Source organism: Semicossyphus pulcher, unplaced genomic scaffold (genome assembly GCF_022749685.1).
Source record: "Semicossyphus pulcher isolate SPU_LCO1_2020_fin unplaced genomic scaffold, fSemPul1.0.p SCAF_5, whole genome shotgun sequence".
Lineage (NCBI taxonomy): Eukaryota > Metazoa > Chordata > Actinopteri > Labriformes > Labridae > Semicossyphus > Semicossyphus pulcher.
The window spans coordinates 22,501,682-22,514,294 of record NW_027211726.1 but is presented as its reverse complement, the minus strand read 5'-3'; the positions used below and the strand labels follow the sequence as shown (position 1 = coordinate 22,514,294).

At 41.5% G+C, this 12,613-nt stretch overlaps 1 protein-coding gene across 1 annotated transcript; it reads left to right on the top strand.

Moving 5' to 3' along the window:
• The first annotated feature begins 1,241 nt into the window (after positions 1–1,241).
• Positions 1,242–4,013, top strand: LOC138609025 (1-acylglycerol-3-phosphate O-acyltransferase ABHD5-like). Its single transcript, XM_069681629.1, has 7 exons — positions 1,242–1,312; positions 1,916–1,998; positions 2,222–2,624; positions 2,972–3,123; positions 3,334–3,445; positions 3,526–3,706; positions 3,844–4,013. Exons 1-7 carry the CDS (start codon positions 1,242–1,244, stop codon positions 3,973–3,975), a joined length of 1,134 nt encoding a protein of 377 aa, XP_069537730.1. The 3' UTR covers positions 3,976–4,013.
• The last annotated feature ends 8,600 nt before the right edge of the window (positions 4,014–12,613 follow it).

Sequence of the window (12,613 nt, the reverse complement as noted above, 5' to 3'; positions counted from 1 at the left end):
TCATATGTTGTCTTGTCTTGCAATCAAACTATAGCTATACAATAGCATCTTAAACCAACACTATGCCCAGATTCACTATATACTTAATCAGCATCATCTGTAGAATCTCATATGACATTATATCTATAAATATTATGTTGCAGCAAAGACAGTCCACTTTGGAGTAATATTTCCCAGCATTTCATATGATATCAAATATAGTGGGTCAGTTGGGTTATGGAGGTGTGGTTATAGCAATAATGTGAGGTTCAGCTTGGGCTGTGGTGGTGGGACCTAAAATTCCTGGCGACGCTCCTTCTTGGTAGTGACCGTTACGTCTGTTATAAATTGCTCTGTATGCTTAGTATTTGTTTTATTCAAGGAAATGTTACAAAGAAAACATACAAACAATGGAAGGGATTCTTTTCTGGCATTAGTAGCAACTCCAGGCCTGTAAATTGTACCCTCAAAAAACATGAAAGGATTAGTTCTCTTCTGCCATTGTTGTTGATGAAATGCAATGATGCTGCAACACGCACTTTAACTACACCAGGAGGTCATTGTCAAAGAAGTTGCCTCTGTGTTTCTACATACAGGTGGCTGCAGGGTTTATGAACACACTCCTCCCTGGCACCCATCGGCCATCTTAATCATGGGGCTGCATCCTTCGAAGCGTCTTTGCTTTGTTTTAAGATCTAGAGAGATAGTTCAGTTGAGTCTTAGGGAGAGTGCCATTAACATTTTTTTATTATACATTTCAATGAGAATAGGGGCCATTTTGGGGGGGAAACAAAATTATAAAGCTGTCAGGCATTAGACAATTCTTTAACAGTGAATGGTTGCTCTAGTTTCTTGACCTGATCGTGGAAAAAAATCATCCCATTTTAAAATATCATTTTCTGGCAAAGACTGGCAGAAACTCTAGAACCAGTCGGGGGACCATTCAGCTCAAAAGAGGTCCAGAACACACCGTTGCCTTCAAGTACAGTTGTACATTCAAATCTTTAGCCCTCTAAAGCCCTCCAACCTCACAAATTACTAATGATTTTATCTGATGCTAAACTCTCAAGAGAATTTAGCTTTTGGTTAATATGTTAACCAGTTTATCCGCTTTACCACATTGCACTCTTAGTTTATCGCATGCTTTACATAAACATACTTAGTAAAATTATATTTTGTTATTAGTTCCCCACAAAAATGAAAACCAAATTATTTACGGGATGTAACTGAACGCATCATATCAATTCTGACTACTTTCTCTGATGTTCGCGAGACCATCACAATACACCATGCGGAGGATGGCTGAGGAAATACAACCTTCCAAGGAACAGAGGCGAGTTTACCTACTTCAAAAACTTGTATATCTTAATTTGTCTTTAAACTGTGGTTGGCGACAAAAGTGTTGCTTTAATGCCCTTCGTTATGAAATTTAACTGACGACGTCGTTTCCTTGAACTAGTATTGACTCCTCCAGGAGAAGCTATCTTTACAGATTATCCAGAACACAATCCAAACACCCGTTAAAATGTTGTTATTGTAATGCTTTCTATAACTGTAAGTATCCAGGTGTTGAAAACCATTTAAGATCTACCAGTTTTCAGTTCAGTCGGAGAACAAAGTGTTCCCTTGGGCAGAATCCTATTAATTCGTTCTTAAAATCTCTACATTCCTTTTCCAAGTATTGACTTTGTCATGGTGCAGCTGTCTCTTGATGCATTTGATGATTGCCAAAAGTACACGTCAAAAGTATCTTAAATTCACCATAATTACTGTTTTTCTAGCAGGGACATTAGGGGAGCACTGTATAGATTACATACCAGCAGCACTGATAACAGAAATGTCATATGGTCAAAGTTCATTTTTTGGTCTGTGTTTTCATGTACTTCATGTGTTCTGTTTGCCTGGATTGGGTGCATGTTTGCCGTCTGAATCACAGCTCCTGGATCTTAAGTTGGCTTCCCTCCTGGTGCCCCACATCTCCCTCTCAGCTGAAAAATGCAGAAGAAAAAATGCTCAAAAGTAAGCGTGTCTTAAAACAATCAATTACTTAAAAGAAGCTGAATGTATCAGTGAGTTTTAGCATTGAATAGTCTCAATACTGAGATGATATGATGTATCTTAAGTATTTTTTTTTTCTAAAGGGGCTAAAATACCAAAATTGATTATTGTACCCATGTAATGAATCCCATTTCCCTTATGAGTCTTTCCTCATTCATCTTTACTTGTCTCCCCTCCACTACAGGTGTGAAGCAGGCTTTCTCCAGGCAGCATGTCCGGATATCTAACGACAACTACCTGTGGACCTTAGCCTTTTCTACTCAGCCACAGCCACACTCTCCCTGTCAGCCCCCAGCCCAGCCCAGACCTCCTCTGGTTCTGCTGCATGGCTTTGGAGGCGGTGTCGCCCTCTGGGCCCAAAACTTGGACTCTCTGTCCAGCAGTGGACCGGTCTACGCTCTAGACCTGCTGGGCTTCGGCAGGAGCAGCCGACCCCAATTCAGCGGCGACCCAGTGGGGGCTGAAGAGCAGTTCCTGGAAGCCCTGGAGGAGTGGAGGGAGAAGGTGGGACTGGAGGAAATGGTGCTGCTGGGACACAACCTTGGGGGATACCTGTCTGCTGCCTACACACTCAAATACCCACGCAGGTGCTTTTTTTTTTTGCAGTTTCTCCTGCAAAGCTTAAGTTTGTCATTTAGCCTTACTTGCATATAACAACACTTTCTGCAACAGGAAACTATCATTAAGGACTTTTTTTGTATATTTATATTTTACTGTATATACGTTCTTTAGTTAAACAGTTGTGCCAATAGTCCTGCTTTTTAAATTCTCCAAAACTCTGTATAAAGTTGTTTTGCTGTCTTTTTAGGTAATTTGTAACACTTAACCATCTGCCACACTAGCTGCAATCCCATTAAGGAGTAAATGTGGGGATTTATAATTGAAATTCAACATTAAGTGTGTACACTTATCCAGTAACTGTGTGTGCGTTCAGGGTAAAACATCTGCTGCTGGTGGAGCCGTGGGGGTTCCCAGCACGTCCAGAGAACCCCAACCACAACTCCATCCCAGTGTGGATCAGAGCTATGGGGGCCGTCATGAGCCCCTTTAACCCACTGGCTGGACTCAGGCTGGCTGGGCCTCTAGGTCAGCATATACCCATACATCTATTCTTTGTTCTATACATATTTGATCCAAAAATGTGGAGGTTGGGCATGCTGAAAGTGATTATATGTATCAATAACAAACATCAAAATATGGTTTAAATAACAACAAAAGTGTGATTTAATTTGTTTAAAAGTAGAGCATGATTGTAATGATTCTACCACATCTGTTTTTTAAAATATGTTTATTCAGGTCCAATGCTGGTGCAGACAATCAGGTCAGACTTCAAGCAGAAATACTCCTCCGTCTTTGACGACAACACGGTATCGGACTACATCTACCATCTAAATGTTCAGACTCCAAGGTGAGAATCTAGTAACACATATGTTCTGATACTCTGGCAGCACACCATACCATCTGCAACATCATTTCTTTCTTTTACAGTGGAGAAACGGCCTTTAGGAACATGACCATTCCCTATGGCTGGGCTAAGAGGCCCATGCTGGAGAGGATCGGACAGGTCCAGGCTGACATTCCCATTTCTTTCATCTACGGATCGCGCTCCAGCATTGACTGTGACTCTGGATTCGCTTTCAAGAAGACCAGACCAGATGTGGAAATAAAGGTAGGTTGTTTCCATAGTCTCTTTACAGTCTATACTATGTATGATTTAAAATAAATATCCACAGAAATACACAATAGCAAATCTCTGTTATTCAGTTGATCCAAAGCGGATCCAAAACTGTGTCTTGTTTTTGTCAGGTGATCAGAGGAGCAGGCCATTATGTTTTTGCCGACCAGCCTGATGACTTCAACCAGACAGTCCTTCAGATCCTCACCAGAGCAGAGAACAAAAGTGAAGACGAGGGAACCAGAAAAAAAGAGTTTAACTAACCCCACAACAGTTTAACTGTAAGCCTCTTTATGATGCACTTTACTCTATAGAAATCTATCACTGGCCGAGGACACTTCACTCATTATTCCCCAGTCTAACCTTAACTAAGGCTTGGGGGTCAAAGGTCAGATGAAGCCACGGGTGCCTTAATCCAGCCTCTTGTAAAGAAGTTTTGTAAATAAATGTGAGTTGCAGTCTGTGTTGCTCACTAAGTATTTCTTATTTCCTCATGTTCAAATTGGGATCTATTGCAAAATCAGTATTCTTAGTAACTGTTGGGCAACTGTTGTCTGTAAAAAGAGAAATCATCTCTCTTGGGAACATCTTGTTTGGGGTGGAGGTCTAAGAAAAGTGCATTGGGTGCTTTTTTTTCTGACCACTCGCCCACTCTGAGAGATAAAAGGGGGGGAAGTAAGTAGGGCAAAGGGCTGGTCAGTTTTTCAGGGGACTTCCTCATTTTAACAAAGAAGCTGTGACTAATAGCAGCCAGCAGGTGGCAGCACAGTAACAGCCTATGCACATTGCCTCCTCTCTCCTTTGCAGGGGGGTAACAGTGAATCCTGTGCAAAGCGCCCTCACATGCATATTGAGTCGAGTGACCTACTCAGGAGACCTGGACAGTGATGCTTTCAGAGCAGTACGACTCTGCTCTCTGCTAAGTCACAACTGCAGTGACAGAATAGGGTCAGAGATGTGTGTTAGACTAAAAATAGGCCTTCTGTTTCAAGGGGCATCGACGTGAGTTGAAACAACACGGTGCTTTACTAGGAGATGTTAATTTGTGAATCTGTAAAAATAGCTTGAGCAAAGAAGCCATCAAGTGTCCTTCTATGTAAAATTCTGTGAAATTGTTTGTTGAACCTATTAGCTTCATGCTTAATTTATATTAATTGACTATTGACTATTTTGAAATCATAACAGTTATTCTCTGCTTGGATTGCTTGTGCTTCATCTTTTTCATAAATTTACAAAGTCACCACTGGGCCTCAATTTTAAATGACTACTTCTGCAATCAAGCTTTGTACTCCTACAATTTTGTTGGATAGATTTTAAAAAGGTTCAAAATCGATCTAGATTTTCTTTTTTATCCCACACATTCTTTTTCCTCGTCAAAACCTGAGGTAGAGTGAGTTAACCTCTATTCAAAAGGTTGGAGGTGCAACCCCCAGCTCCTCCAGGCTACATGCCGAAGTGAAAAATACTTAACCCCAAATTCCTGGAGGCGTATGAATATACAGCACATTAGTGTGTGAAAGGGTGAATGTGACATGTAGTATCAAAGGGTCTTGAGTGGTTATACAAGTATTGGGTAAGGAAAACATTGAGAGCTCAAGTAATGTTAACACTAAAACATAAGTTTGTTAACAGACCAGTGAACAGGGCAACTTTAATAACATGTTTTTTTTATTTTCTCTGGCAGCTGGCTGATTAATGGCTGCAGTTTAGTAAGCGGAGGAGGGAGTTGATAACATGGTGATGTATAATTATTATTAAGCACTGAGCACCCTGGCCTTTACACGTGCAACCCCTCTGCTACCTCTGCCGGTCCCTGTCATTCCTTAGACATCAACCCAGCCCACCCGAACTGTCTCCCGGCAACAGGGTAGCCACGGAGACCGAAGCCTTTTGGATTGCCGAACTGCAGGAAGTGATGCTGCGGTTGAACGGGGTAATTATGGGTTGTTTGTTTTCTTCGAGACGCTGGCTGGCTACTTGTCAAGGCAAGGCGAGGAACATTCAGCAGGAGCTACATGTGCGCAGCCTCCTGGGGTTGGAAACGTGCACACACAACGTGCCAGGCCCTCTGTCTGTAATATTCACTTAATAAATGCAAGCATTTTCTTCGTGTCTCTCCTCCTCTGTCACATGGGCACAGATTCATTTCATTTGCAAAAGTGAGAAAAGTGACAGGAGCTTTCATACTGGGTTTGGATGTAAGTGAAGCTCGGAGGCCTGAAATAACAGCACATAAAAGGTGTGCGCACACAGAAATACACACTGTTGCACTGCTGCTGGCAGCCTATCAGTTCTCAGTGTATCTTTAATCATCATCACCACATACAGGTTTGTGCAGCCAAAGCATCAGGGGCTCAGATGTGTTGTTTACTGATTATTCACATGCATTTTTCAGTCCTTTGCCATAGTTGCAGATCAAAAGTGAATTAAACTTAAACATAAAGGATGATATGAATAAACCCGGACAACTCTTTTTACCTCATTATATAGGCATCCATCACCTCAGTGCAGAAGTCCCAAACAATTGTGTTCATTTTTCATGTGACAGTCAAGTAGTGTAATGAGATTTTTGCATGACGCACGGGCAGCTCCACTCCCCTCCTGTCTGAACCGAACAACAATTGACTGCCTATGAGTGACTGATGATATTTACCGTCCAGAGATTTATTTTTACCTCAGAGTTTGCAGCCAGACTGACATTTGCTCAATGAAAAGGAAAATATTCAATGAAGTCTGTGCAGCATGACTCTGTTGTTAACTGAAAGCACCGTTCATCTATCAATAAAGTGAATTTTCTATCATACCAATGATATGAAAGGTGAAGTAATTTTCCCAGAACTCCAAAAAGTCCCGTCTCCACGCTGCGAGAGCACTTCACAGCACCCCACAGCTCCCACATTACACCAAAGACATCAGAGGTTAATGTTCACAGCGTTTCAATTCTGAGAGCATCAGGGAAGACTGACAGAAGCAGAGGTGGAGTATGCCAGCTGGTTGGTAATTCTCTGCAGACAGAGCACAGGAAAAGCTGTTGATGTGATGACTTCTCTTCACTCTGTAGAAGGAATGAAATGGATCCAAAGAGGCATTGAGACACGTCTCATCAGTGACATCACTGGGGCTGAGACTGAAGTGCTGCTGATTCATAAAAAACCTGTAAAGCATGTAATTTCTCTCCCTTCACTGAAGCCATTGATTCTGTAGAACTAAATCTGGTCTCGTTTTTTGGTTTTAAAGGTACAGCAGAGCCTTCCTCGTCAACCTGTTTATTATTTACATAGTTTGGGAACTCATAAGAGACATAAAAAATGTTGGTCAAAATTGATAAAGCAAAGAAAGCTCTAACCGTAACCCTTCTTTAAAAGTCATTGTTAAAAAATTGCTCAAAAGTGCTACAGCTTCAAAGAATGATCACCCAGGCAGATCCCCTCAACCGTATACAGTACATTTGAGCATTTTTAAGCTATTTGTTTTGTTTTTTGGCAATTCAACTGTTCTGGTTCACTCTCACGGCTGAAATCAGCATCTTTTTACAGTTTCAGGCATCTGTTTTCTGCTCAGAAGTTTTAAAAAACTCACTGTAAAATACATGCTAACCACCAAACAACAGAGTTAGCGATTAGCTTAGCTGATAATGAGCCAGTTCCCCCAAGAAGTGGTAGAGAGTGAATGTCGGATGTAGATTCACCATTTTGCCAGAAACACAACAACAAATGGGTGCTAATGTTGCCTGCTGTTGGCTAGATGTATAAAAATGCAACTACAGGTGCTAACAAGTTCAGCATATAAAAGATGAACTATTGTGTAAACAGCTTGTTTCTACTGCCTGGAGGACACTATCCGCTTCTCCAATGAGCCCTGGAAAACCTCCGCCAGACTACATCAAACACGTCATCTGGTGGTGGCCAGGGAGCTTGCTAAACTACATTTCCTCAATCTAAGATGCCTGCCTCCGATGTCATGTCTCATTCAAAATCGTCAGGTTTGAAACGAGACTGCAGACCCGAAGATTTTTTAGACGATCAACTGATATATTCTCGTCGTATTTTGGATGCTGTACCGCTCTGAGCCATTGCTTGCAGCGAAACGGTAGTATTTCACTCTAGCGTCTCTTGCTGGGCCGTTCCTTTCAGAGGGAGGGGTGCAATGCACGATGGGTGTTGTAGGAATGTAGAAAGAGCAACCTCGAGCTGCTATGGCGCCAATTTCAAATATTATTGCTTCTATCGATTACAGAGAACACCAGCTTTGACTGGCTTTTTCCAGGGGCGAATTGCTCCTTTAAGTTCATGCAAGTTTTCACTCATTTTGGCCCTAAAAATTGGATTATACACTTAATGGGGGGGGATTTATGCTCATTTTTCTTACACTGGTGCTCTGTGCAGGCCCTCATACAGCCTCTGCCTCAAACGACTCAGCTCTGTCCCTTTAAGAAACTCTGCCCCTACAAGCCCACTTTCTTCTGATTGGCCAGCTCTCCGAAGGCTGCTGAGGCAGCATGTAGAAAAAACTGTGTGAAACTTGGCATTCACAGCAGCCTGCAGACTGAGCTGAGAAGCCTGGGGATTACTCCAACGTAATTTCACCTATACTGATTTCAAACTTCACCGACGTTTAGTCTGGACATCCAACATTGTAACATTATATTTATGTATAACAGCGTAATACCCCCTCTTTAACCTTACAACTTATTGCACATTATCTTTTGATTGATGTTGTGTGCATGTATGGAGGTTTTCTATAAAAAAAATTAAAATGTGTGTATTCTCCGAGCTCAATCATGTGAGTAATTTCTCAATATTGACACATCTTTATGCAAACAACAAAACACCTAACACACATTTTCACTGGCTGAGTAATACTCTATAGATATATTAAATTAACTTACAAAGGTAAAATCAATAACGTTATCCTTATAAACCAAATATGGTTTATTGTAGTCCTCCAGCTCATTTTACCTGCAGGCTACAATTGTTAATTAACTCAGAAACAAACAACAAAAAGCCTCTGTGGCTTCTCATCACAACAACTTTGGGTAACATCCAAACGGCCTTTCTCTCATTCAAGATCATTAAAAGCAGGCGTCTCTCAGATCCAACAGGATGTGACTTGGAAGGAAGTCTGCACTGATGTCCAACCAGTGATACCTCTGTATTGTCGACCCAGCTTTATTTTTGCCACAATGCATTTCATATTGGAGTCGTGTACGATTGGTTGATTCGATCGCTCTCCCTGCTTTCATTATCTGATGGATTGTCATTTTCCTAAAGCTGCAACATTAAAGCTACCCTGTCTTCATCTCTGTGTGCTGCTGTATGGTTTCCTGTTTAGCAGCAGTGTTGTGTCTGCCTTTTACAGCTTTGATGCCCAATCCTCTCCAGCTGTGTCCTGCCCTCTTCTTTTTTTCCCAACATCCATTTCCTTGCTTTGCTCTGCTGCGGTTTGCTCCTTCTATTCCTGGTAATATAATTTGTTGTCAAAATGCTGTGGCTTCTGATGTCCTTTATGTAATACTTTAATAACTGTTCTTTTTTGATACCCTCTCCTCTCTTTGCTTTTTCCCAGGCTGTCACGGCTGATGAATATTTGCCTTTAATTGACTTGCTGTCCTCTCTCTCTCTCTCTCTCCCTGTACCGCTTGCTTTCTCTGCCAGTCCTTGCTTTCACATTGTGTGGCATGAGTAAACACACTGTTTTAGTAACACTTTGAACAAGCCTACAGTGTAATCAGATGTACACACACACAGAGACAGAGCCTCACAACACACACACAAACTTCTCAATGACGGATAAAAAAAGCTCCATCAGATGGCCAAACAGTGTCTGTGTACTTTGGGACCAACTGCATGTGTGTATGTGTGTCTTTGTGTCTGTGTGTGTGTTGTGCTTGTTAGGCAGTCACAAAGCAAAAGTTTTAAAATAACAGAGGACTGTAGTGTCTCAGCAGGCTGTATTTAGTCTAAGAGGTGTGGGATCCATCTGCCTTGCTGACTGTGTGTGTGTGTGTGTGTGTGTGCGCGTGTGTGCGCACGCTTTGTTCCTTAAAGCAGTTTTATCAGCATTTCCTCTGACAGCCTGGTGGCAGGAGATCAGCTTTAACATTCAGCTCCACTGACAGATCAGATGCTCTGCTGACAGATACACTCTCAATTGATAGAGTCCATACATTATAAAAACAGTGACATATTCAATGTTACATTTTTTTTAAGAAAACAAGTGAGTAACACAACAGAAAACACATTTGTTCAATGAAAAACAGAGAGGATTTATTTAAGGGTAAGAAGGATTGAATCAGCTCTACTGCTGGACAGATATCTGGGCTACATGAGTGCTCAATATAGCATGGGGGCTAACCTATGTGAACTAGGCCAGCCTTTCTCAATGTAAACAAGGAGATAAGTCCATCCATCCATCCATTTTCTATACCGCTTATCCTGTACAAGGTCGCAGGGGGGCTGGAGCCAATCCCAGCTGTGGTTGGGCGAGAGGTGGGGTTAAACCCCGGACTGATCGCCTGTCAATCACAGGGCTGACACATAGAGACAGATGACCTTACACGCACACATTCACACCTACGGCAATTTACAGTCATCAATTAACCTGACGAGCATGTCTTGGGACTGTGGGAGGAAGCCTAAGTACCCGGAGGGAACCCACGCTTGCACAGAGAGAACATGCAAACTCCACACAGAAAGGCCCACTTCGTCTGAAGTGGGGTTCGTACAAGGAACCTTCTAGCTATGCTGCTAACCACTGCACCACCATGTGCAGCCCGGGAAGTACGTCCCTCAACTAATATCAGAACACATTGTACATGATTTTTGAATTACTTTAATAGCATACATTTTTATGTGTAGAAAAATTTGCCAGGCCTTGCATGTGCAGTCAATGCCATGACACTCCTTTTCACCTTTTTCTTTTTTATTCACTAGAGCTCAACAATGTATGACTAGAAGAAGATTAAACAACCTTTTTTTTACTGTAGAAGCTGCACAAAGTGGCTTCATTTAACTGTGATGCGTTCACAACCTACACATTGCTTGTCAATATTTACCTACATTAATCATTATTCTTGATACAAACATGGAATCAACCACCTAAAACATTCATGGACATTCATTTGAATAGTGAATTTATTAGCTCATGGTTTTGGTTTTAAGACAAACACGTTGACCTATAATTGATTCCCATTGTATTAAATGAAACCAGGCAGCAGTTTAGAGCACAAAAAGTCTTGATAGGGTCAATTTACACCACCTGATACATAGTTAGCAATCAGCTAGCAAGCTAACACATGTATTTGTTTCAAGTTAATAAACAACAAACACGTCTTACATTTGTTAAAGATGAGGTGAAATGAAAAATGTCATTTTAATCCCTTTAGATCACATCCCCGGTAATATTGTGCATCTATTTGACAATATAGGCCAAAAAAAATACAGAAAATCCATTTCTTCGTATTCTTATATCAAAATCAGATCATTTTTTCTTCGGTAAAACTAAATTTCACGCGCGCTTACGTAAGTTAGCACCAAACAATTTCAACCAATCAATCTGCAACATTTAGCGGCAGAGCACCAAGAACGCTCGGTCAGTTAGCTAGCTACTGCGCTGTGGAGAACGTCTGTCAATGCCCACTTCTCAACGATCAAATCAAATCCCTCTAATTAAATGTCCCACCTGCACGTCCTGTTTCACTCGGAAATACGTCATGATACGGAAGCTAGATACTCTCGAAATGCCGTTTCAGCTCGACTTTAAAGCTCCCGTGAGGATCTTTCTGTTTGTGTTTGATTTTGGCGCCCCCTGTGGACAAAGCTGTACCTCTTACCTCTTTGCTGATTGTGTCCTGTACATAGACTCCTGTACAGGCTGCAGTGGTGGTTTTCAACAAAAAAATCTCATCCTGCTTTCCTTAACAGTCATATGAATCACTCACTTGACATTTTTGCCCTGGAAAATGTAAACAAAGGCAGCGTGAAGTTAATCGCTTCATCTGACACCTGCCCCCTGCCAGCAGTTTCAGGCATTAAGAATAACTGTATAGAAATAATCAATCTTGTCGCTGATGGTCTCGTGTGCTTTTGAAGGTTATATAGAGTAATTTCAGTTTTTTTTCATAACCAGTGGAAAAAAATCCTCACAGGAGATTTAAGTGGATGGAAAACTCAAAAAAGAATTGTAATGTTGTTCTGTGTCAGCTGGATGCCAATTCTTAGTAAACTTAGCTATAACGTTAGCTTAAACAAGCAGGTGGTTGTGCCCGTGTCATCTATCTTTGATGTTTTTCTGCCCCATAGGCCACAAATGTAAAAACAGCTTTAATAGCCTCCAATGTACTGAGGCTTTTTTCCCCTCCAAGTCCACAACAACCTTTTTATATTCAACTGCAATTGAAGGTTTTTCATCAGTACAAATGTCAGTTAAAGATTAACTTTAGCAGACTGCTGCTAATACACACTGACTTGCCAGAAGCAGATAATCTGTCTGCTGCTGTGAGCGTCGTGTCTGTCAGTGGTGTTTCCCTGCCTGTCTGCCAGATTTATCCCTTGCAAACCACGCAGCGTCTACTGTAAACACCACACAACTAACTAACTCACACAGTCGTCAACATCTAGCCATATCCATCGTGTTCTACATAATAGGTTTTTATATTGTGAAACAAATTAAACTAATAAACCAATATGTACAGAAAGATGTAGAGAGAGATTAGGATGCAGTGATGTCTCTCCAGGATTGTGGGATAAATCAGATTCCAGCTCGTGTCTTGTCTGCCTCATCACATCCTCTATGACACACTATCTGGACTGGTTCATTCATTTTTTCATACCCACATGACCGCCACGTCACCTGCTCATTTGTGTTTTCCCTCCTGGCTTATGTGCCCCAGCTTGTTTGTGT

What these genes read in the sequence shown, in the direction of transcription:
- LOC138609025 (XM_069681629.1), top strand. Translation starts at nt 1,242, where the DNA reads ATGTTCGCGAGACCATCACAATACACCATGCGGAGGATGGCTGAGGAA. An exon ending in AGAAGAAAAAATGCTCAAAA is followed by an intron (nt 1,999 to 2,221) that starts GTAAGCGTGTCT and finishes CCTCCACTACAG; the next exon opens with GTGTGAAGCAGGCTTTCTCC. An exon ending in CAGGCTGGCTGGGCCTCTAG is followed by an intron (nt 3,124 to 3,333) that starts GTCAGCATATAC and finishes ATGTTTATTCAG; the next exon opens with GTCCAATGCTGGTGCAGACA.